Raw genomic sequence first — 20,641 nt, 5'->3', positions numbered from 1 at the left:
TCTTAAGCCAAAACAAAAACAACCCAGCAATTTCCACACATCAATCTGGTTGTCTTCAGCAGCAATAAGAGATACAAAGAAGGACCCTTTGGCTCACATTCCAAGTTTAAGACAGTGGCGTGAATCGCCAGAGTGGTTTTAAGAGCTCTCACATGTGATAAACAACTATCTTATAAAATGCCATCAGCCCAGATCGCTGAAATGAAATTGGCCACCAAAAAAAAAAAAAAAAAAAAAAAAAAAAAAAAAAAAAAAAAAAAAAAAAATCTTAAATCACGTTTCAAATTTCTCATTTTCAGAAATAGGAACAAATTGTTTAAAACCCCTTGGAAAACACTGAGGTCTCCATTAACAAATCATGGTTTCTCAGTTTTTCAACTATTCCATGGGAATGAAGTATAGTTTAAGACCAAACGTTTGGCTAACAAATTCTAAAAAACATATATATAACTTGAACTTCATAAATGTGAAGATTACCACTTCTCTCTATGGCCAGTCATTACCAGAAGTATTTCAACACAGAATATACAGAATGGCATTCAAAAATATGTTTCCTGTTGCTTTTAATTATTCCGAAATATGTGACTGTAGTATCTTTAATTTAATCCACTATTTATTATTAAGTTATTCTAGGATGATTAAAATAATCAAAAGAAGTAAAATCTGAGACCTAAGCATCATTTTTACCTCCTTTTGGCAATCCTTGAAATGCCTCAGACCTCTTGGAAAGTTACTCTCATCAAAGGGCCAGGTTATAATGATTCTTCAATTTGATTAAAGGCCACATGCGCTAGTTAAAGGGGGAAAAAAAATAACGAATAGCAAATCGCCTTAGCTTCTTAAAATAATTTGTTTTATCACCTAGGAATACTTGAGGATCTCCTTTGATTGGAATTCTATTTCATTGAATTGTTGAAGCATTTCTGATTTTTTTTTCTTCCTTTCAACAGCTAACTGTTGAAGCATTTCTGTATTTCACATGGGGTAGCAGAGACTTCGTATTTTACCATCGTACAAGTCGCCATTTACATCTTACATAAACCTTGATTGCTCTAAGTTGCCAGAGTTATCAGGTCAACTGGTCATTGTTGGTTTGGGTTTTTTGTTTGTTTGTTTGTTTGTTTGTTTGTTTTCGGAATCACACTACATGTATAGAATTTCTCATGTTACCATTTTTCCGTAAAGAGGGCAGGTGTGAGGGTCACGGGGGGGCTACTTACTTACATGTAATGAATCTCACTCTGCAGGTGATGGTCCCTCACTGCTCTTTGATTCATCTTTACTGTTAATTTATGACAACTCAGGGGGAAAAAATATAACAAGCCTAGTTTGGTTACAGGTACACACAAGCTTGAATATTTCTCTGCACTGAAATGAAAGTGGCGTAGTTCATCACCACCTGCTACATTTTGTATAGCATTTTATCAGCCATAGAAATAGGACAATCTGTAAAACTTTGGGGGGGTGGGGGAAAAAAATGACAAAGTGTCGAAAACAGACACACCTGGAATGGTGGATGTAAGCAAATCTCTGTCACTGCTTGAGAAGGACTTTGAGCTTTGTGGCAGTTTTGCAGACTTACATGACTTCAGCACTTTACAACATTTTTTACTATGAATGTTCAATACAATTTAATATTTATAACTGATTTCTGAGCAATCTGCCATTCTGTTCACTGCATGAAAAAAAAATGTATGCCAATTTCAGTATGTCAATAATCAAGGTTTTAAATGTTTTGGAGAAAATTAAAGCAGGATTGCTGATCTGTTCTGTATTTGTGACATTCTGGTACTTCTACTAGATATGCAATAAATGTATGGCTTTTTTTTTATTTAAAGAGACGGATTCCTTTTTTAATGGACTCATCAGCATTCATTGTGTGATCCAATTAAAGTTATAAAAACTCAAGGAAGATTCACTCCAAATAAATAATTTTTTTCACTTTGCTGCGGAATCTTTTAATTTTTTTTTTTTTAACGTTTATTTATTTTTGAGACAGAGCATGAACGGGGGAGGGTCAGAGAGAGAGGGAGACACAGAATCTGAAACAGGCTCCAGGCTCTGAGCGGTCAGCACAGAGCCCGACGCGGGGCTCGAACTCACGGACCGCGAGATCATGACCTTGAGCCGAAGTCGGCCGCTTAACCGACTGAGCCCCCCAGGCTCCCCTCTGCAGAATCTTTTAACTCTGCTAGAGATATTTAAACATTTCCAAGAAGTGTTTGTGGGACTCGATTACTTCTTAATGAAAAATATATAAATGAGATGAGACCTCGGTCACCACAGAGTAGGAGCAAAGCCTATCGAAAGTAATAAATAGTTGAGACTATCTATATCCAGTTACGGAACAGTCCTAAGAGCTATCCTAAGTAAACAGCATGCTGTCCGTGCCAGGGATCAGCAAACTTTTTCTGTAAAGGGCCAGATAGTAAATATTTAAGGCCTTGCGGGCCAGGTGGGTTCTGTCACAGCTACTTAGCCCTGTGCTTGTACTGTGAAAGCAGCACAGACAACATATGCAAGAATGAGCATGACTGCTTGAATACGGGCGCCTGGGTGGCGCAGTCGGTTAAGCGTCCGACTTCAGCCAGGTCACGATCTCGCGGTCCGTTCGAGCCCCACGTCGGGCTCTGGGCTGATGGCTCGGAGCCTGGAGCCTGTTTCCGATTCTGTGTCTCCCTCTCTCTCTGCCCCTCCCCCGTTCATGCTCTGTCTCTCTCTGTCTCAAAAATAAATAAACTTTTGGGGTGCCTGGGTGGCGCAGTCGGTTAAGCATCCGACTTCAGCTCAGGTCACGATCTCACGGTCCGTGAGTTCGAGCCCCGCGTCGGGCTCTGGGCGGATGGCTCGGAGCCTGGAGCCTGTTTCCGATGCTGTGTCTCCCTCTCTCTCTGCCCCTCCCCCGTTCATGCTCTGTCTCTCTCTGTCTCAAAAATAAATAAACTTTTGGGGCGCCTGGGTGGCGCAGTCGGTTAAGCGTCCGACTTCAGCCAGGTCACCATCTCGCGGTCCGTGAGTTCAAGCCCCGAGTCAGGCTCTGGGCTGATGGCTCGGAGCCCGGAGCCTGTTTCCGATTCTGTGTCTCCCTCTCTCTCTGCCCCTCCTCCATTCATGCTCTGTCTCTCTCTGTCCCAAAAATAAATAAATGTTGAAAAAAAAATTAAAAAAACTTATGCATGGATCCTGAAATTTGAATCTCAGAAAACTTTCACACATCATGAGGTATTATTCTGATTTTTTTTTCCTCAACCCCATAGAAGTGTAAAAAATAAAAACCAACCCTATTAGCCTGTGATCTGGAAAGAGAAACAGGCAGGGGACTGACTGGGTTTCGGCCCGTCGACTGTGGTCTCTGACCCCCTGCCCCATTCGAATCCGCAACACTGGAATGGTCAGTGAAGAAGAACGTCGGGACTGACAGGAAAGGATCACTGTGGTCAAAGTGGCTTTTAGATCATGGGTGCCAAAGATAGGAAAGATCAAACAGCTGACAGCATGTTAATTACAGGTTTCCATTTCCTGGGATTAAAGAGATTCTGCTTTAACCTTGTCGACTTAATAACGGTCCAGTATAAATGAAGACTGCTTCCCTCCCCAAAAGTAAAATCATTTCAGAGGTAAAAATGAATGAAGATCATGTCTCTTTTCAGACAAATGCATCCCTAATGTATCCTTCCAAATGTATCCTTAATGGATACAGTGGCTCCAAACCTTTAAACAAAGGTATCAGTTTTGTACTTCCATAATGTGTAATGTAGCCTTTGTGCATTTATTTGCCTTTCCTTTGGCTTAATGCCTGCTGATACGGAAACAGAAGAGAAAATATAGATCCTAAGTCCGGGCTCCCATGGCCTGCTATCCATTCAAATCACCCAGAGGTATTTACATTACATTTAGATTTTTGTACTCTTTCTCAAATATCCTAAATCAGATATAATCACGAATGCTTATTGTAAAAAGCTCCCAGATATCAGACTCACTAATAGGGATTCAAAGTTCAGATACTATTGCCTTTGGTTATGAGCATTGCTTGAAACGACCAATTTAAAGACAATTCCGACATGTTCTGTGCTAAAAGGTCAATCCTATAAGCAGCAGTTGCATGGAGAAAAGAGAAGCTGTCCTTGTTTTTGGTGTACATGTTACACATGCACATGTTAATCAAATAAATCAAATAAATGAGGGCTACAATCTCCCGACAGGTGGGCCAGCCTTTGTATAAGTAAGGACACTAGCTCCCCCTGGTGTTCGGCTTTTGTAAGGACTCCCTGAGGGTGCAAAACCAGAAAAGTGACAAGTTCAAGTAACTTGGCTTTTCCTGGAAGAGAAACTCTCACATCCAAACCAAAATTACTTCAGTGGCTATGGATTTCCTAGAGGGAAAAATGGAGTGCAAAAGTGATATCCCAGAACACTTTATCTGTAAAGGCTTTTCAATAGAGTTCAGCGAATATTATGTATGCAGAGAAGATACACGTTGTGGCCACGTATTTATATTCTTTATAGACCTTTCCAGCAACTCAAGAAAAGAAAAGCCGGTCAACTATCCTAGCAACATCACCCCTAGAATTCAACCAAAGCCGTAAGTTCCTTCCCAACACCGACAACTCCTGTCCTAAGATCTGCCTTTGCAGCTGAGGTCCAGACTCACGCACGCCTGTGTGACAGCACCTGATACCAACCAGGCATTTGCACCTTCACATGTCCTCAGTGGAACCCCCGACCCTCCTCCCCAAACCTGCTCCTCCCCAAATCCTATTGGCTTTACTTTCTAAATATAGCCAGAACCTGCTTTTGCCAACTCTACCAGGACCCCTGATCTAAGCCAACAGCATCTTAGCTGGATTACTGCAATAATCTTCTAGCTGGTTTGCCCAATTCCACTTTTGCTTTAATTTTCCTGCTTTAAATTTCCATATAGAAGCCTTACAATACCTTTTTTCTTTTTTTGAGAGTGCATGGGAGTGGGGGGGGGGGCAGAGGAAAGGAGGGAAGAAGGGGGCAGGGGAGGGGGAGAGAGAGAGAGAGAGAGAGAGAGAGAGAGAGAGAGAGAAAGAATCCCAAGCAGGCCCCACACTCAGCACTGAGCTCAATGCGGGGCTCGATCCCACGACCCTGGGATCACGACCTGAGCCAAAATCAAGAGTCTGACGCTCAACCGACTGAGTCACCCAGGTGCCCCACAATAATCAGAAATAATAATTTGTGGGGCGCCTGGGTGGCGCAGTCGGTTAAGCGTCCGACTTCAGTTCAGGTCACGATCTCGAGGTCCGGGAGTTCGAGCCCCGCGTCGGGCTCTGGGCTGACGGCTCGGAGCCTGGAGCCTGTTTCCGATGCTGTGTCTCCCTCTCTCTCTCTGCCCCTCCCCCGTTCATGCTCTGTCTCTCTCTGTCCCAAAAAGAAATAAAAAACGTTGAAGAAAAAAAAAAAAAGAAATAATAATCTGTGTTTCAAGGCACAAATCAGACACGATCACATTTAAAAACCTTAAATCCTCAACAATGGGTTCTTCATGCACTGCCTGCTGCTACTGTTTCCTCCCTTGCGCCTGCTACTCTAGGACTGGCCTTCGAACTGTTCCTTGAAAACACCAGCCTCTTACCTTAGCATCAATTGTTCCCTTTCCCTGGCACACCCTTCAATTTGGCCTCCTCCAAGTGTTCCTGCGGAGGCATTCCTGACCATCCTACCCAACACAGTCCTTGTTTCTACTCTTTACCCTGAAAAAAAAGTTATGAAAGTATTTGTTTTCCCTCATTCACTATGTCTCCTCCCTTGGTACATGATGGTAGCAGGTGTTTTGTGCGCTGCTCGATCCCCAAGGCTTTGAGTAGGGCTTGGCATGCGGTAGGTGGGGCTCCCAAAATACTGTTGAACGAACAAATGAGTTCTTCCTTTTGCATCGGCTTTTTCTTTCTTTCATTTCCCCCCACTGGCTTTTTCAAGGGGGGAAAAAAAAAAGCCATCTATTGACAATTACAGCTCAAGACAGTCTGGTGTCGCTGCAAAGAAGCTGGGTGGCCCTGGGACACTGAAAGCCCTGGGATCCAAACCTAGTGGCCCAAGAGCTAAGTCTCCAATGGTCCAGCAGGAGGAGCTCTACAAGGGTGAATCAGCTTAAGGGCAAAAACGTAGGTCCTGGGAGACTAAACAGTGGGAAGAAATTACCAGGAGGGTAGGTAGGCCGATGGAAGCCTGAGTTTTCACAATACTGCTGGAGCAGATTTTGTTTTAACTTAACCTATTTTCCAGTAGACTTTTTTTTTTTATGATGACTTTTTTTGTTTTTGTTTTTGTTTTTAAATGCCTCCTCGGGAGCAAGGGCTTTTCTGGATACTGAATCTCTTTTTTTTTTTTTTTTTTTTTTTTTTTTTGGTGCTAACACAAAGTGCACGGACTGATTTCTCTGACTTTGAGCAACCCCAGATGGCCCCACTCAAATAGAAAAGGGGTTGAAAGAAAGTTTAATCTTTTACAACCCCTTCTATAAACAATCTCGGGGAAAAAATCGGTTAGGTTTCTGGCTTGTGGTATTTTACTTCTTACGAGGTCATGCGGCAGAAGGAAAAACAAAGCAGAATTCGAAATGAGGGAGATCTGGACCCGTTTTGTCTTTGCCACGGGTGCTACCGTGCACAAGTTTACTTAGCTACTGCGGCTTTGTTTCATCACGTGTGAACTGAGCAGCATGCACGTTATTACTAACACTTGACGATTCCGCATTCCAAGCATAAAAGCACATTTAAAGGCCATACCAGGCCCTTGGTAACGGGAGGGGGTGAACGACCAAAACCAAAGCCAATGCCACGGAAGGGAACAGCCAGACCTGCGGGCCGGTCAATACCGAATGCGAAGGCCCTCAGCAGTGTTCACACCCCGGAAGACCCGCGCGACGCTTCCCCTGAAACAGCCTTTCCCCTTCGTTCCTCCTGGTGCCGCCTCGCAGGGGCGTCTTTGCGCAGAAACCCGCCCTAATCTACAGCCACGAGCCCCGAGCCGCGCGGAGCCCCGGGGAGCACGTGCAGCGTGGCCTCCGGGGCGGAGATGCGGCCACCCAGGACGAGAAGAGAATGTTCTTTTTCACACCGAGGACGGGTTGCAACGGTAATATCGGGGATGCACTGGGCTAAACTGTGCGCTCCAACCTCAGTCCACGTGCCCCCTTGTGCACGTGCTCACGTGCCTCCCAGGCACGGCAAGGTGACACCCGGGGCCCGCGCCCTACGCGCACTGGACGGTGCCGCTCTCGCCGGTCCCCAGAACCGCGCGAGGGGCGCCCACGCGGCCTCCGAGCGCCGGCGCCGCGCACACGCGCCCCCGAGCCCGCTCGCTCGCTCGCTCGCTCGCACTCACGGCTCCGCCGCCGCCCGCCGCGCCGATCCGCCGGCCTTCCCGCGGCTGCTGCGCCCCCACTCCCAGGAGGCTTCGCTGCGGGCCGGGGGCGCGCGGGGACGGCCGGGGGCGCGGGTCGGGGACGCGCCGCGCGAGCTCGCGGCGGCGGGGCGGGGCGGGGCGGGGCGCCGCGCGGGTCGGGGAACCGGACAGCGCCGCCGGGGGGTTACGGGGTGGAACGGCGCCGCCGTTCGGGTTGCGGACGGAACAGCGCCGCCTCGGGGGAGGGGCGGGGGGTGCAGCGCCGTCGCGGCCCGCGGCCACCACCTGCGCCCCCCCAGCCACCCGGCGCGGCACCCCGGGGTGCGGAAAGGAGACGCGGCTCCAGCCCGGGGGCCCGCGGGCTCCAGAGGACCGGCCGGACGAGGCCACGTTCTTCTGTCCAGCCGTCACCGTTACAAGGCTTTCCGGACTCACCTGTCGACACTTAATCCTTCTCCTGACCAGAGAGACTGCTAGTCACTCAGGCGACAACGTGAACTGCATTTCAGATGCACTGATTTCTAGAACTGCGTTTAGATGGCGAACAAATGCATTCTCTTTACTCTTACCTTGTTCGTTCGGCATTGGCAAAGCAAACTCTCTGGATTTGTGTGTGTTACTGAGTGCAAATCATTTCGCAAAACAAGATTTATTCGTACGTACGATTTCGTTGCAGTCAACAAATTCTATTTTTGAATTTAACGCTAGGAAACCGTCTAAAAGTACAATGCGGGAGCGCCTGGGTGGCTTGGTCCGTTAGGCGTCCGACATCGGCTCAGGTCATGATCTCGGGGTCCGTGAGTTCGAGCCCCGCGTCAGGCTCTGGGCTGACGGCTCAGAGCCTGGAGCCTGCTTCCGATTCCGTGTCTCCCTCTCTCTCTGCCCCTCCCCTGTTCATGCTCTGTCTCTCTCTGTCTCAAAAATAAATAAATTTAAAAAAATTTTTAAAGTACAATGCGATACTATACACTTAATTGATTGCTGAATAAGTCCCTGTCACATGAAATTTGTCCAACTTTTAAAGGACTGAATGATTGGATTCTTTACTAGAAGACTTTTTTCCTGGTCAGTGCAAGGTAGGTACAAATGGATTTTATATCTTCTCCAAATAACTGCAACCCCTAACTGACACACCTAGCCAAATCTGAATTTGTAGGTTTGTAATTCTTGCTGACCTACAGCACTAAACCCGTCCCGACCTTGTAGGTAAACAGAGGAAAACTGAACAGACCGGACAATAGTACATTTTTCAAGGAGGAAATAAAACCCGTAACAACCAGTAAAAGTCCACGCTCCCTTTAACTGTCTTTTCATATTAGAATGACCAAGCGTTCTCTCTCCAATTAGTTTAAAATTTTTTTAATGTCTTATTCTTGAGAGAGAGAGAGAGAGAGAGAGAGAGAGAGAGAGACAGAACCTGAAGCAGGCTCCAGGCTCCGAGCTGTCAGCAGAGCCCGAAGTGGGGCTCGAGGCCACAAACCATGAGATCATGACCTGAGCCGAAGTCAGATGCTTAACTAACCGAGCCACCCAGGCGCCCCACTTCCAATTAGTTTCAACATAAATCACCATTTTCTAAATGACCTTATGAGCTTTAGTCAAGTAAGAAAATGAATTGCAGCCAGGAAAATCATTGATGCAGTTATAAAATGTGCTTTAAATCACACTATAGTAAATAACAGCGAAAAAATTTAGGGTCGAAAGATCAACATGTTTAATTACCCAGAAGTGTTACCCTTGAGGTTAAGATGGGATATGAGAAATGCAGTCTCCTCAGCAGCATTCAGTTAAATGATCTGACGTAATTTCTAGGTTTCCAGGATACATTGATCTCTCAGAGGAGACGTGTCAAGTCTGTGGTTTTCAACCTGTTCCCCACTGAGGAAATCCAGCTGACGTTCCCAGCCCTGCAGGCCATCATGGGCCAACAGGTAACCGCATCACGGCCTCCCCCTACTCAAGTAAACACTTCCCAGTGCAAAGAAGGGAGGGAGACACTATTGTGGGAATAAACCCGACACCTGCTCTGAGCCTACAGGCAAAGTGCAACACTCACAAACCTAAGGGCCGTTGTAGCAAATTATGCGCAAGACCCCTCACAAATCCTATGTCTGTTGTAGTACAAGTTCCACTATCTTCACTTGTCACTAGTGAGAAGTCACATTCTATTTTATGTTTATTTATTTTGAGCGAGAGAGAATTCGAGCAGGGGCGGGTCAGAGAGAGAGAGAGACTATCCCAAGCAGGCTCTGCACTGTCAGCGAGGAGCCCGACACAGGGCTGGAGCCCACAAACGTTGAGATCATGAGCCAAAACCAAGCCGCTTAACTGAGCCAGCCAGGTGCCCCAGGAGGTGACATCCGATAAGCTGCCGAAAACCCAAGTGTGCCATTGCGTCCTTGAGGCTCGAGCTGACAACCAGCAAAGAATGAAAGGAGAGCAGGCAGCCCCCGTCTGGGAAGGAGAGGCCACAGGTAAGGGATCGAGGAGAGCGGCTGACCGGCCTGGGTGCAAAGGAGGGAGTCACTCCTCCAGGAAACGAACCAAGTGTCAGCCCCCGGAAATGACGTGCCTTGGAAATCCGTTCTCAGGACACAGGCAGCAGTTTTTAGAATATTTACTTACTTATCTGCTAGTCCCGGCTCTCTCGAGACCGAAGCATATTTGAAGAATGGAAACGATGTGCTCCCTAACCACAGGCCAGGCTATCAAGACAGAGGAGTTTAGAGTTCCTATCATTCACAATGCTAAAATGGGGTGCCTGGGTGGCTCAGTCATTTCAGCGTCCGGCTCTCGATCTCAGCTCAGGTCTGCCTCATGATCTCACGGTTTGTGAGTTCGAGTCCCGTGTCGGGCTCTACGCTGACCGCATGCAGCCTGCTTGGGATTCTCTCTCTTCCTGCCTTTCCCCCACTCGCACACAGTGTCTCTCTCTCTCTCTCAAAATAAATAAACATTAAAAAAATAAGCCTCGTTTCAAAGTTCGGGTGCTTTCAAGAAGGTTCCATCCTGTTACCTGACACCGGGCAGAATCGGTAAACAGTTTATTCTAACGAAGTACTCCGTCCAAATGAAAGCAGAGTCTGCAAATGTTTATTTTAATTACTCCTATGTGAAGGTCCTTATTTTTGGACAACAGCAAGGCATTTTATTATCCACTCTTTCCATTCCTTAAAGGCGTCCACAGGTTTCGGTAAATCCACGGCACCCTCACGACTGCGCTCCGTACTGACTCCGGGGCTGTCCGACGCGTCCTCGATCCACCTCACCAGCGCCTTGAAAAACACAAACCAGACGCACATTTTAACAAATCGGAGCAAGACAGTTTTAGGCTAGAGAAAAACACGGCCTTCAAAATCACGTTATCGCAATCAGTGACTTCAGTCGCCCCAGGGAGATGTTCCGTTTGATAAAGATGTTTGTGCACACGAAACAACACTGGGTGAAAGAGCGTTTACCTCCAACGCACACGCTAGGATTACGAGTGATGGTCAGAGTGTGCCGGGGGGGGGGGGGGGGCGCAGACCAGAGAGGAAGACACCCCTCATGGGTTTTTGCTGGGCGGGAGGGGTAGGCTTTCCTCGGCTCGCCAGATGTCCCACGGGGCACGGGGCGCGTGCTTTTAACCCGATGCGGAAGCGGGCACGTCTGCAAGCGTGCACAGAGGCGCAGGTGGACGCACGTACGCAAAGCCACTTGCACGCGGGGTCCCACCCACCAGGAGTGCCGCGATGGCCACGGACACGTTCGTGGGCACGTGTGGACACACGTACGCGCACACGCATCCTGAGATTCGGTACCTCCCCTCTTCCTCCTTAAAGAAACCCATCCTCCCCTCCCAGTGAGTTGCACACCCCTGTCCCACATTTGGAAAGAGAAACCATCTCTGTGCATTTTATGTCGTTGTCAGAAACGAACTCGGCCGCACGCATCAACGTTTACTGCTCTGCGACAAGTCAAGCTCTCCTGGCCTTAGGGAATGGGAAGTACAGATTCCCTCCTTCACCATTTCTCACTCAACGACAAGTGTAAGGCTCGCAGGGGCAAGGCAGTTTTTAATGAGATTTCTTTGCAGGGTTTTCTTTTTTTGTAACCACAGCTTCCTGCTTATCTTTGCACTAATTTCCTCTGATAAATTATAGTTCCAGAGAAGGGCCTAATAGAAAATGGTAGTTTGCTACTTATATAACCACTTCCCCCTTTTGTTCTTCCCCTCATTTACTTTGTATCTTTCTATTATGTTGAAGCCAATGGCACACTGCAACTTGCGTAAACAGATGGGGCAAAGGTTGAGGGGGCGCCGGTCGGCTTCTTCCAAGTGGTTGGAGCCCTGCATTAGGCATGCGAGCCACTGGCAGTGTCGGAGTCCAAATATGTGTCCGATCTCGTGGGTTAAAGTCTGCAAGACATTCACATCAAAGCTTTATGGCGCCACCATCATCAGTGGGTTAGCCCTTCCTTTTCTTGCTTTTCCAAGAAACAAGGGGAGGGGAGGCAACTCCCTTACCATCATCACCAAAACTTCAACCTGCCCCCAAACTTAATCCTTCATTTCCCTACTTACACTGCCTTCCTTCCTAGACTTAATTTCTTAAGCATACCTGCAGCCGGGTTGCCCAGCCTTGAGACCCCTGACGTATTGGGTAGGATCATTCTTTGTGGGGGGGGGGGGGGGGGGAGAACAGCAGTCCTGGGCACTGTAGGATACTTAGCACCATCCACAGCCTCTACTCAACTGTGTCAACCAGAAACGTCTCTAGACATTGCCAAAAAGTCCCCGGGGGGGGGCAAGATCACCCCAGCCTGAGAGCCATGCTCCAGACAAGTGGGACACTTGTTACAATTCAGATTCTGGGTCCTTTCTCCCAGGGATGCTGAGTCCGTAGGTTTGGAAGGAAGGGGGCTCCCGTCTCCACGTTAACGAGCACACCAGCGGATGCTGATGCAGGGTACACACGCGGAAAACACCGTTCCAGGCAGTGTAGCTCTCAAACCTGAAGAGGTGGCTAGGAATGAAGGCAGAACTTCCCAGCTGCAGGAAATGCCTATGTCTCCGGCTAAGGAAAAGGGGAAAAATCAGGAAACAGGCTCTCCAAAGAGCACGAGTTGGGGAGATTAATCAGGAGCTGTCAGTGGAGCTAACCTCAGTAGAAGGTAGCCTGGGCCCAAGAGGAAGCCATTCTCAAGACACCTGCCAGCAGAGGCCCTCCAAGAGCGGCTTTACTTGATGACCACAAGTTCAAAGAGGCAGTTACTTACTCATGCCAGACTTCTGGAATTGAACTAGTGGTGAGGATGTGGGGCTGTATATAACTGAGGCTGTACATAACTAACAGGGCATAATGCCAGCACAGATACTGTAAATGTCACTATCAAGGTATCCATTTAAATTGTTTTTATCGGTAATTTCAGGCAAACACGATGTCCATCAAAAGCATACGAATGATACAAATTCATTTATCATATTACCTTAAGGACTGCTGACATACAATTTAGGGAATTAAGAGCTCTCTGGGGCGCCTGCGTGGCTCAGTTGGTTAAGCGTCCGACCTGATCTCGGCTCAAGTCACGATCTCAGTTTGGTGAGTTCGAGCCTCTCATCGGGCTCTGTGCTGGCAGTGTGGAGCCTGCTTGGGATTCTGTCTCTCTCTCTGCCTCTCTGTCTCTCTCTCAAAAACAAATAAATAAACATGGGAGGGGGGAAGAGCTCTTTAAAAAATACTCCTGTTGGATTTTTTTTTTTAATATTTTTTTTCAACGTTTATTTATTTTGGGGACAGAGAGAGACAGAGCATGAATGGGGGAGGGGCAGAGAGAGAGGGAGACACAGAATCGGGAACAGGCTCCAGGCTCTGAGCCATCAGCCCAGAGCCTGACGCGGGGCTCGAACTCCCGGACCGCGAGATCGTGACCTGGCTGAAGTCGGACGCTTAACCGACTGCGCCACCCAGGCGCCCCATGGATTTTTTTTTTTTCTCAACAACTCACCTTGCAGGAACGAAGCAGCAGAACACTGGTCACTTGAGGAGTGTAATAGTTATCGAAAACTGCATAGTCGCTCGAGGATCCTTTCTGCAGCTTGCTCACTCTGCCTTCGTAGCGGGAGCTGTAAAAATCACTGCCATACCTGGCAAAGCTGAATATCCCCACACCTACAAAAGGAGGACAAGCAGCAAGAGAAAGGGAGCAAGATTCCTGAAGGACAAACCAACCAGGAGAGCCCGCCCGGGCGTCTCGTCTGCGCTCCCATGTGCCCACGGTCTCATGCGCTTGAGGTTTGCCAAGACAGAGGTGGCCGTCGGCCCGGGGTTTCCCTACCCAAGTCTGCCGCTGCTGTCCAATCTGCCCTCCCTGTAAAACACAAAGGGCTCGAGGTTCAAATTCTCGAGAAATCGGGAGTTCCAGAGGTTTTTGTTCCCCACGGAAGAAGTCTTTTTTTTCCCCCAGAACAGTCCAAACCAAGTACTCCAAGAGGAACGTTGAAAAATGGGCAACACACACCCATGACCTCACTCTTATTTTTTTTTAAGTTAATTTATTTCTTTTTAGAGCAACAGAGACGGAGCACGTGGAGGAGGGGCAGGCAGAGGAGGAGAGACGGAATCCCAAGCAGGCTCCACACCATCAGCACAGAGCCCAAGGCGTGGCTCGATCTCACGGACTGTGACATCACGACCTGAGCCGAAACGAAGGGTCGGACGCTTAACTGACTGCGCCACCCAGGCGCCCCAACTTTACTCTTTAAGAACACAATAAACGTGGGCACTTGGGTGGCTCAGCCGGTTAACCGTGTGACTCTTGGTTTCGGCTCAGCTCACGATCTCACGGTTTGTGGGATCGAGCCCCCCATCGGGCTCTGCGCTCACAGCATGGAACCTGCTTGGAATCCTCTCTCCTTCTCTCTCTGCCCCTTATCAGCTCGTGTTCTCTCTGTCTCTGTCTCAAAATAAATAAATAAATAAACTTACAAAAAAAAAAAAAAAAAAGAACACAATAAACAGATCTCTAGGTCCTGTGTGTCGGGGAGAGTTCCTGGATGTCCCTGGTACCAGGCTGAGGAAAACCGCCGTGCGACTGCCCTGATGCTCGGAGACCATGCCCGAGACCACACCTAGAGACAGACCCTCTCCCCTCCTGCCCTTCCTCGCTCACAACACAACTGTACTAGGTGGCTGCCGTCGGGTGACCAGAATAAACACCCTCGTAACTGACTTCCTGTTACCCTGAGGCTCGTAGCAACCACCTCTGCACAGGTGGAGAACAGGCTTTGCTGCACAGCTCGTTCTAAAGGGCACGGCTTTATGACGGCACTTGTTGACATGATCACTTTTATTTGTCTCTTTCAGTTGTTACTTGAAAGTAATAAGGATTTTTTTTTTTTGGTCAAAGAAATGAATTCACAGTAAGTTTGTCCAATCCAACCTGATCCAAAGAGAATGCTCCTCACCCCACCCTTGGAAAATGTCGCCTCGTATTTGATATTGAGAGAGAGAGAGAGAGAGAGAGAGAGAGAGAGAGAGCGCATTCTGAAAGTTAAGAAAACACTAAATCTATTCATGTCACGGCTGACCTCCTCTGTCCTCTTGCCAAGGAAGTGTGAGCATATTTCATTAGAACACCTCTAGCGAGAACATTCCTCCTGATAATCCTACAAATGGAAGGTTATTTTCTTTAGTAATTAAATATTTCTCCGTTTTAAAATCCCCATCTTCGTAAACTTGGAGAGAACAGTCACTTGTAGCAAGATACTGTCTCACTGCCTGGCTGATCAGTCCTGCAAGCCTGTATCTTCTCTGAGGCCATGCAGCAGTTAAGAAACTTACTTACAAAGGGGGTGGGGGTGGGCTGCCTGGGTGGCTCAGGCGGCTCCTGGCTCCTGTTGGTGAGTTCGAGCCCTGTGTCAGGCTCTGGTGCTGACAGCTGGGAGCCTGGAGCCTGGAGCCTGCCGGATTGTGTGTGTGTCTCTCTCTCTGCCCCCTCCCCCGCTCATGCACACACGTGTGCTCTGTCTCTGTTTCTCTCAATAAATACACACTAAAAAAAAAATTTTTTTAAAGGGAGGGCGGGGGGGGGGGTCGGTTAAAGTAGAAACATTTTGGGAAAATGCCTCCTGCCCTCTTGAAATGCGTAAGATGAATCAGCTGGCAACGTCCAGATAAATTGTTCTAAATTTTTAAAGTTTCTGTCTCTGTCAGGTAAATAATAAAAGGGGACATAAAAGTTTAGCTCGTAAAAATTTACTTCCGATAGAAAGACAGCTCATACAAAAGTCAGAAAGACAGCAGTGACCAGAGTCTCTCCTGGAGACTCTGGGGAGGGGGCGCCATAGGAATGTAAATGGAGAAACCCCCATGAAGGAGTAAGGGGGAAGACCAGGTTCTGTGGTGCCCTGGGTCCCCCCCACCCGATCAATGTGTCAGAGATGGAGATACCTAACAAAGAAACATTTGTTAAAGACCGAGAACACCTAGACAGTCCACAAACTGGAACTCAGCACAGGTACAGTCCCAGGTACCTATTCCCCACCCCCACATTGCTAACAGACAACCACTCCCCTTAGTGCATTGGACTGTCCCCCTCCAACTTGTCAGATCCTAGGGGACGAAGGTAGAGAAATGACAGCAAAAAGGGAGGGGTGCGGAAGAAAGAAGTGGACAGAAGGGAAGAAGAAAAAAAATTGGGCAAAAATAGGATTTGCTTCCAGATCCTTTCCTGCCCCCAGTATCACCATGCAGAATCCCTGAGGAGTCAAGGTGACCACATCTTAAATCAAAACCTGGAGTCGACTTTTTTACAAAAATAAAATAACAAGACGTCATGGGACACAGGATAAGAAGCATACACCTGTACATCAGCCTATAGTTTCCTGTCTGTATGAGAGAACTAAAAATTGAAAAGCAATTAGCAAGACTTTCACTTACGTTAATGACAGTTCAAACATCCTTACTGGACTTCATTCACCTTGCTACCCAGTTACGGACACCTACTGTCTGCCGTGCTGAATGCCTTATATATATGCCAGACATATATACACAGTTTATGTATCCACACTGTTTATGTATCAGCACTGTTAGGTAACCCATCGCAAAAGGGCTCTCTGAAATAGGTATTGTCAGGGGTGCCTGGGTGGCTTAGTCAGTTAAGCCTCCGGCTCTCGACTCTGGCTCAGGTCACGATCTCACGGTTCCTGAGTTCAAGCCCCACATCAGGCCCTATGCTGACAGTGTGGGGTCTCCTGGGGATTCTCTCTCTCCCTCTGCTCCTTCCCCCACAAAATAAATAAATAAATTAAAAAAAAAATCGGTATTATTGGCCTCAAGGTCACGTAGGTAGTGAATGGCTGAGCAGGGCAGGGACCCAGGTCATCAGAATCTATCCACAGCACATTTCCCACAGCAGCATGATGCTCCAGAAATACCATACAGCCTGTAGTACCAAAATTATAACTGGCTGGAACTTTTTCCCTCTATCAACATCTTCCAGTATTCTCAAGTTGAGGCTATTTCTACCAATAATGTCAAAAGGAGTACCATCTGTCAAAGAGGCCTGTCCAAAGACAAAATTCCAGGAGTCTCTTGGGTAAAGATCAATCATCGTTATTCCCACAATACAGAAGGCGTCTTCAGGTTTCTTCTTTTTTAAGAACTTCAGGATGTGCCCTATTTAAAAAGGGATGCGTGTGTGAGATACGTACATCCATACATGTCTCTCCATATACACCTATGTATAGATCTCCTGTACTCAGTTCAAATTGTAAAGCTGTTTAATTTACCTGCGTGAATTTGTAGGTTTTGTGTGTTATCATTGACTCTAAAGGAACACCTCGTGGCAGAGACAGGAACTGGTTCTAGGAGTTTCACTGTTAAGCCGTAGAAAAATGCTTCACAGTAACCCTTGAGCCATTTAATATATTCTTCACTGATAATTCTGGTGTTGCCTAGAGAGCCTGTAAGGTGGAAGAACATGTAAAGTCAGACTCGAAGATGATTGAAACATGCAGTCTTTTTTTTTTTTTAATTTTTTTTTTAACCTTTATTTATTTTTTTGAGACACAGAGAGGCAGAGCGTGAATGGGGGAGGGTCAGAGAGAGAGGGAGACACAGAATCCGAAACGGGCTCCAGGCTCTGAGCTGTCAGCACAGAGCCCGATGCGGGGTTTGAACTCACAGACCCTGAGATCATGACCTGAGCCGAAGTCGGACACTCAACCGTGCCACCCAGGCACCCCAAACCATTCAGTCTTTACCTCAGTCTCTAATTAGAAATCTGAAATTAGAAGCAAATGGGACTCTAAATCTTTAATAAACCTCTATCACTCATTGATGTGAATATGAATTAGAAACAAAATGTCCTCTTTTAAGGCAATTTGGGTACAACACTTCCACCACTGTGATGAATGTCAGAAATGATCATGGGGCACCTGGGTGGCTCAGTTGGTTGAGCATCCGACCTCGGCTCAGGTCATGATCTTGCAGTTCGTGAGTTCGAGCCCCGCGTCGGGCTCTGTGCTGACAGCCCAGAGCCTGGAGCCTCCTTCGGATTCTGTGTCGCCCTCTCTCTCTGCCTCTGCCCCCTCTCTCTCTCTCAAAAAGTAAATAAACATTAAAAAAAAAGTTTTTTTTTTAAAAAAAAGATCATAAAAGCTGCCCACTTAAATGATATCAGCAACCCAGGCTGTCCCTGGCGACAGCCCCATTGCAAACCAAACAAATCCAGCCTGTTACCGATGCACACCAATGCACTGTATATAAATACTGCGTTTGTCTGGAGACGGTGCCTTTCTGTAAGGATCACTGAAAAACTGTTCAAAGTCTTGGGGAGCCTCAGGATGGGAGATGATCCAATCCGATTGCGAATGCAAGGTAATGGGTCCGAAGAGATCATGGTCTGGCTTGAAGGCTTCGTTCAGCAAACGCCTTTCCCTGGCATCTAACTTCTCATACTGTGACACAAGCCTTGGGTTCTCCGAGATGAGAGCTGTTTTTAGTGTATGTTCAGAGTGCCGTACTGTTTCCATCTACCAGAAAAGCACAAGGAATCGAATATACAATGCATATCCTTACAGGTGACTTTAATGTACCTACCCTCCACCTGCATGTATCATCTCTCCCTAGAATGGAAAAACGGATTGCTTTTTTTTTTTAATTCACACCAAACAACGGGTTCCCCCCCTCCCATTTCCAATCAATTTCCTGGGGAGAGGCTCTGAAAAAGTGAAAAGAAAAATCATGAAATCCATCCCTTCTTCTCTTAAAGCACCTGCTCCCGTTATAAAAACCATAAGAGAATGACCTGATTGCCTACTTCCTTCTGTCATTTGGGCAACAATATTACAAACTGAGTCATCAGGGCCACATGAAAAATACTCAGCCTTTCCAAGGTGAGTCAGAGATGTTCCAGACCACACAAAAAAGAGAACTGATGTAAATCCTGCCCATTTCTGTAATTTAACTGCAGGCTCCTAAGAGATCTCAGTCACTGAAGTGTACTGCCTCAAAGTCATGTCACCCTGGGGAAGACACCAGGTGACTAATCAAAAGCCAGACTCACAATGACAGGTCTCTTCCATTCACATCGTGTTCCTCTGTATAGCTGTCATCCTTCCTTCTGAGTGTGTCAAACAGCTGCTTCACCACAAGGCTTTTTGAGTTAGAAAAGGAAAAAAAAAATTAAACTTCGCTGTCTGGAACCTATGATATTTGCTTTTATTTTTAAAAAATTTTTAAAAATCTTTATTTTTGAGAAAGAGAGAGAGTGAGTGAACAGGGGATGGGCAGAGAGAGGGAGACACAGAATCTGAAGCAGACTCCAGGCTCTGAGCTGTCAGCACAGAGCCCCAGGCCGGGCTCAAACGCACAGAGAGTGAGATCATGCCCTGAGCCGAAGTTGGATGCTTAACCGACTGAGCCATCCAGGCGCCCCCATATTTTCTAATTATCTGGATGTTTCCAGTTTAATGATTGACAACTGATGGGAAATTTTCAGCTAACGTCCGTTCTGGTTGGACACCAGAATCCTGGGGTTCCAGAGTGTGGAAGAAATTCTCAAACAGAGGTCACTCTTGTCAAAGCTCCGAAATGTGCAGACGCTCGTCCTCGCTGCTCCACAACTGGGCTGAAATTCCACGTCTACAAGACAAGATACCAAACAAAATGTGCCCTTCTGTATTCTACCTACCTTTAAGGAGGAAGGCTCCCATTGAAGTCTTTGCCTTACAAGGACTGGCATGCTTGGGCCTGGCCGAGAAAGTGCTGTGCGGGGCGCCTTCACCCTAATATTGAAAAGGCAGTGTGAAAGGTCGGCCTTCGGCCGGCCTCCCAGGTCTCCTCTGGCCGGAGCCTTGGGAGGCCGAATAGGATCGCTTCAGCGGGCTGGAGGCCTGCAGTGCTGAGTGCCAAAGCCAGCACATCCTGCGCAAACCTGGACAAGTTGGTTACCCCAGCTGGTTGCTATAGCAACCCGCACCTTGGGCTGGGCCCCAAGGCAACCGCAACCAGGTCGCTGGCCGGGGTGGGGTGGGGGGATCCCCCGGGGACTCTCGCTTCGACTTTCCGCCCCTCCCGGAGGAAGCTTCCGCAGAGGCCAGGCCTCGCTCCCAGGAGACGCCCCCGCCCCCGCTGTCTTCCCCTGCTTCCGCCGCGGCGGCCTCGCCCACAGCCTCATCCCTTCCCACCCACCGCGACCGTCCCCCGTCCCCCCCAACCAGGATCCCAGCCCGGGAGGCCACGGCCCGGATCTGACGTTTCCACCGCACGACCCTCACCCGGCCGGGCCTAAACACCACCCGCCTCCCTCGGCCGCTACGGCGCGCCAGCACTACGCGCCCTTCGCCGTGCCACGCCTTCCGCCCCACCCCCCCAACCAACCCGGCGCCACGCCCCGCCCATCGCGCCACGCACCGCTCCGCAGCGCCACGCCCCTTCGCGCGCGCTCCACGCCCTGCCACGCCCCCACGTCGCACGCCACGCCCCGTAGCGTGAGGCTGTGTCGCAGGCGCGGAGCCCACGTCGGATGAGGGGTCGCGGTCCCCCTCTCTGCGAGTGGGGGCGGTCGGCGAGGGGTCACGAGGCGTCGAAGTCAGTCCCCACGGCGCCTTCTGTCCCCCGGCCCCCCGATGGCCCCTCAAGGGCCGCCCCCGGGGCAGCTGGGGCGGGGGGGGGGGCCCCCGCTGGACATCGTGTCACGCGGCCGCGGTTCCCCGGGTGGCGCGTGCCGGGGGCCGCGGGTTTGAGGAGCGTCCTCGGCGTGACCAATGTAACCGGCCGGG

General features: G+C 48.5%; 2 protein-coding genes across 15 annotated transcripts in view; both read right to left on the bottom strand.

The window, feature by feature from the left end:
* ARSG (arylsulfatase G) overlaps positions 1-7,448 on the bottom strand; it is a 110,656-nt gene extending 103,208 nt beyond the window's left edge. For 8 of the 9 annotated variants that reach the window (XM_047832110.1, XM_047832120.1, XM_047832119.1 and 5 more), the window contains exon 1: positions 7,354-7,448. The gene's annotated coding sequence lies outside the window, so the exon portion shown is untranslated. The remainder of the gene's footprint in view (positions 1-7,353) is intronic. The other variant, XM_047832112.1, reaches the window with a different exon arrangement.
* Positions 7,449-10,451: 3,003 nt separating this feature from the next.
* AMZ2 (archaelysin family metallopeptidase 2) lies at positions 10,452-20,292 on the bottom strand. 6 transcript variants are annotated; one of them, XM_047832126.1, is made up of 10 exons: positions 20,274-20,292; positions 19,552-19,645; positions 18,925-19,014; positions 18,109-18,391; positions 17,147-17,320; positions 16,905-17,033; positions 13,693-13,725; positions 13,363-13,526; positions 11,597-11,773; positions 10,452-10,649 (listed from the first exon to the last, which is right to left on the bottom strand). In XM_047832126.1, the coding sequence occupies exons 4-10, from the start codon at positions 18,389-18,391 to the stop codon at positions 10,497-10,499; spliced, it is 1,113 nt and encodes a 370-aa protein (XP_047688082.1). In that variant the 5' UTR covers positions 18,925-19,014; positions 19,552-19,645; positions 20,274-20,292; the 3' UTR covers positions 10,452-10,496. The 6 variants fall into 6 exon arrangements, with proteins under 6 accessions (XP_047688082.1, XP_047688079.1, XP_047688083.1 ...); XM_047832123.1 differs by lacking the exon at positions 20,274-20,292 and adding an exon at positions 20,138-20,228; XM_047832127.1 differs by lacking the exon at positions 20,274-20,292 and adding an exon at positions 20,078-20,096.
* Positions 20,293-20,641: the final 349 nt, after the last annotated feature.

Source organism: Prionailurus viverrinus, chromosome E1 (genome assembly GCF_022837055.1).
Source record: "Prionailurus viverrinus isolate Anna chromosome E1, UM_Priviv_1.0, whole genome shotgun sequence".
In the NCBI taxonomy this organism is placed as follows: Eukaryota; Metazoa; Chordata; class Mammalia; order Carnivora; family Felidae; genus Prionailurus; species Prionailurus viverrinus.
The sequence above is the reverse complement of the archived record's forward strand: the minus strand, read 5'-3'. Positions and strand labels throughout refer to the sequence as shown.

What these genes read in the sequence shown, in the direction of transcription:
- AMZ2 (XM_047832126.1), bottom strand. Translation starts at nt 18,391, where the DNA reads ATGGAAACAGTACGGCACTCTGAACATACACTAAAAACAGCTCTCATC. An exon ending in TATTTATATACAGTGCATTG is followed by an intron (nt 17,321 to 18,108) that starts GTGTGCATCGGT and finishes TCCACCTTACAG; the next exon opens with GCTCTCTAGGCAACACCAGA. An exon ending in ACATAATAGAAAGATACAAA is followed by an intron (nt 10,650 to 11,596) that starts GTAAATGAGGGG and finishes GTGTTTTTCAAG; the next exon opens with GCGCTGGTGAGGTGGATCGA.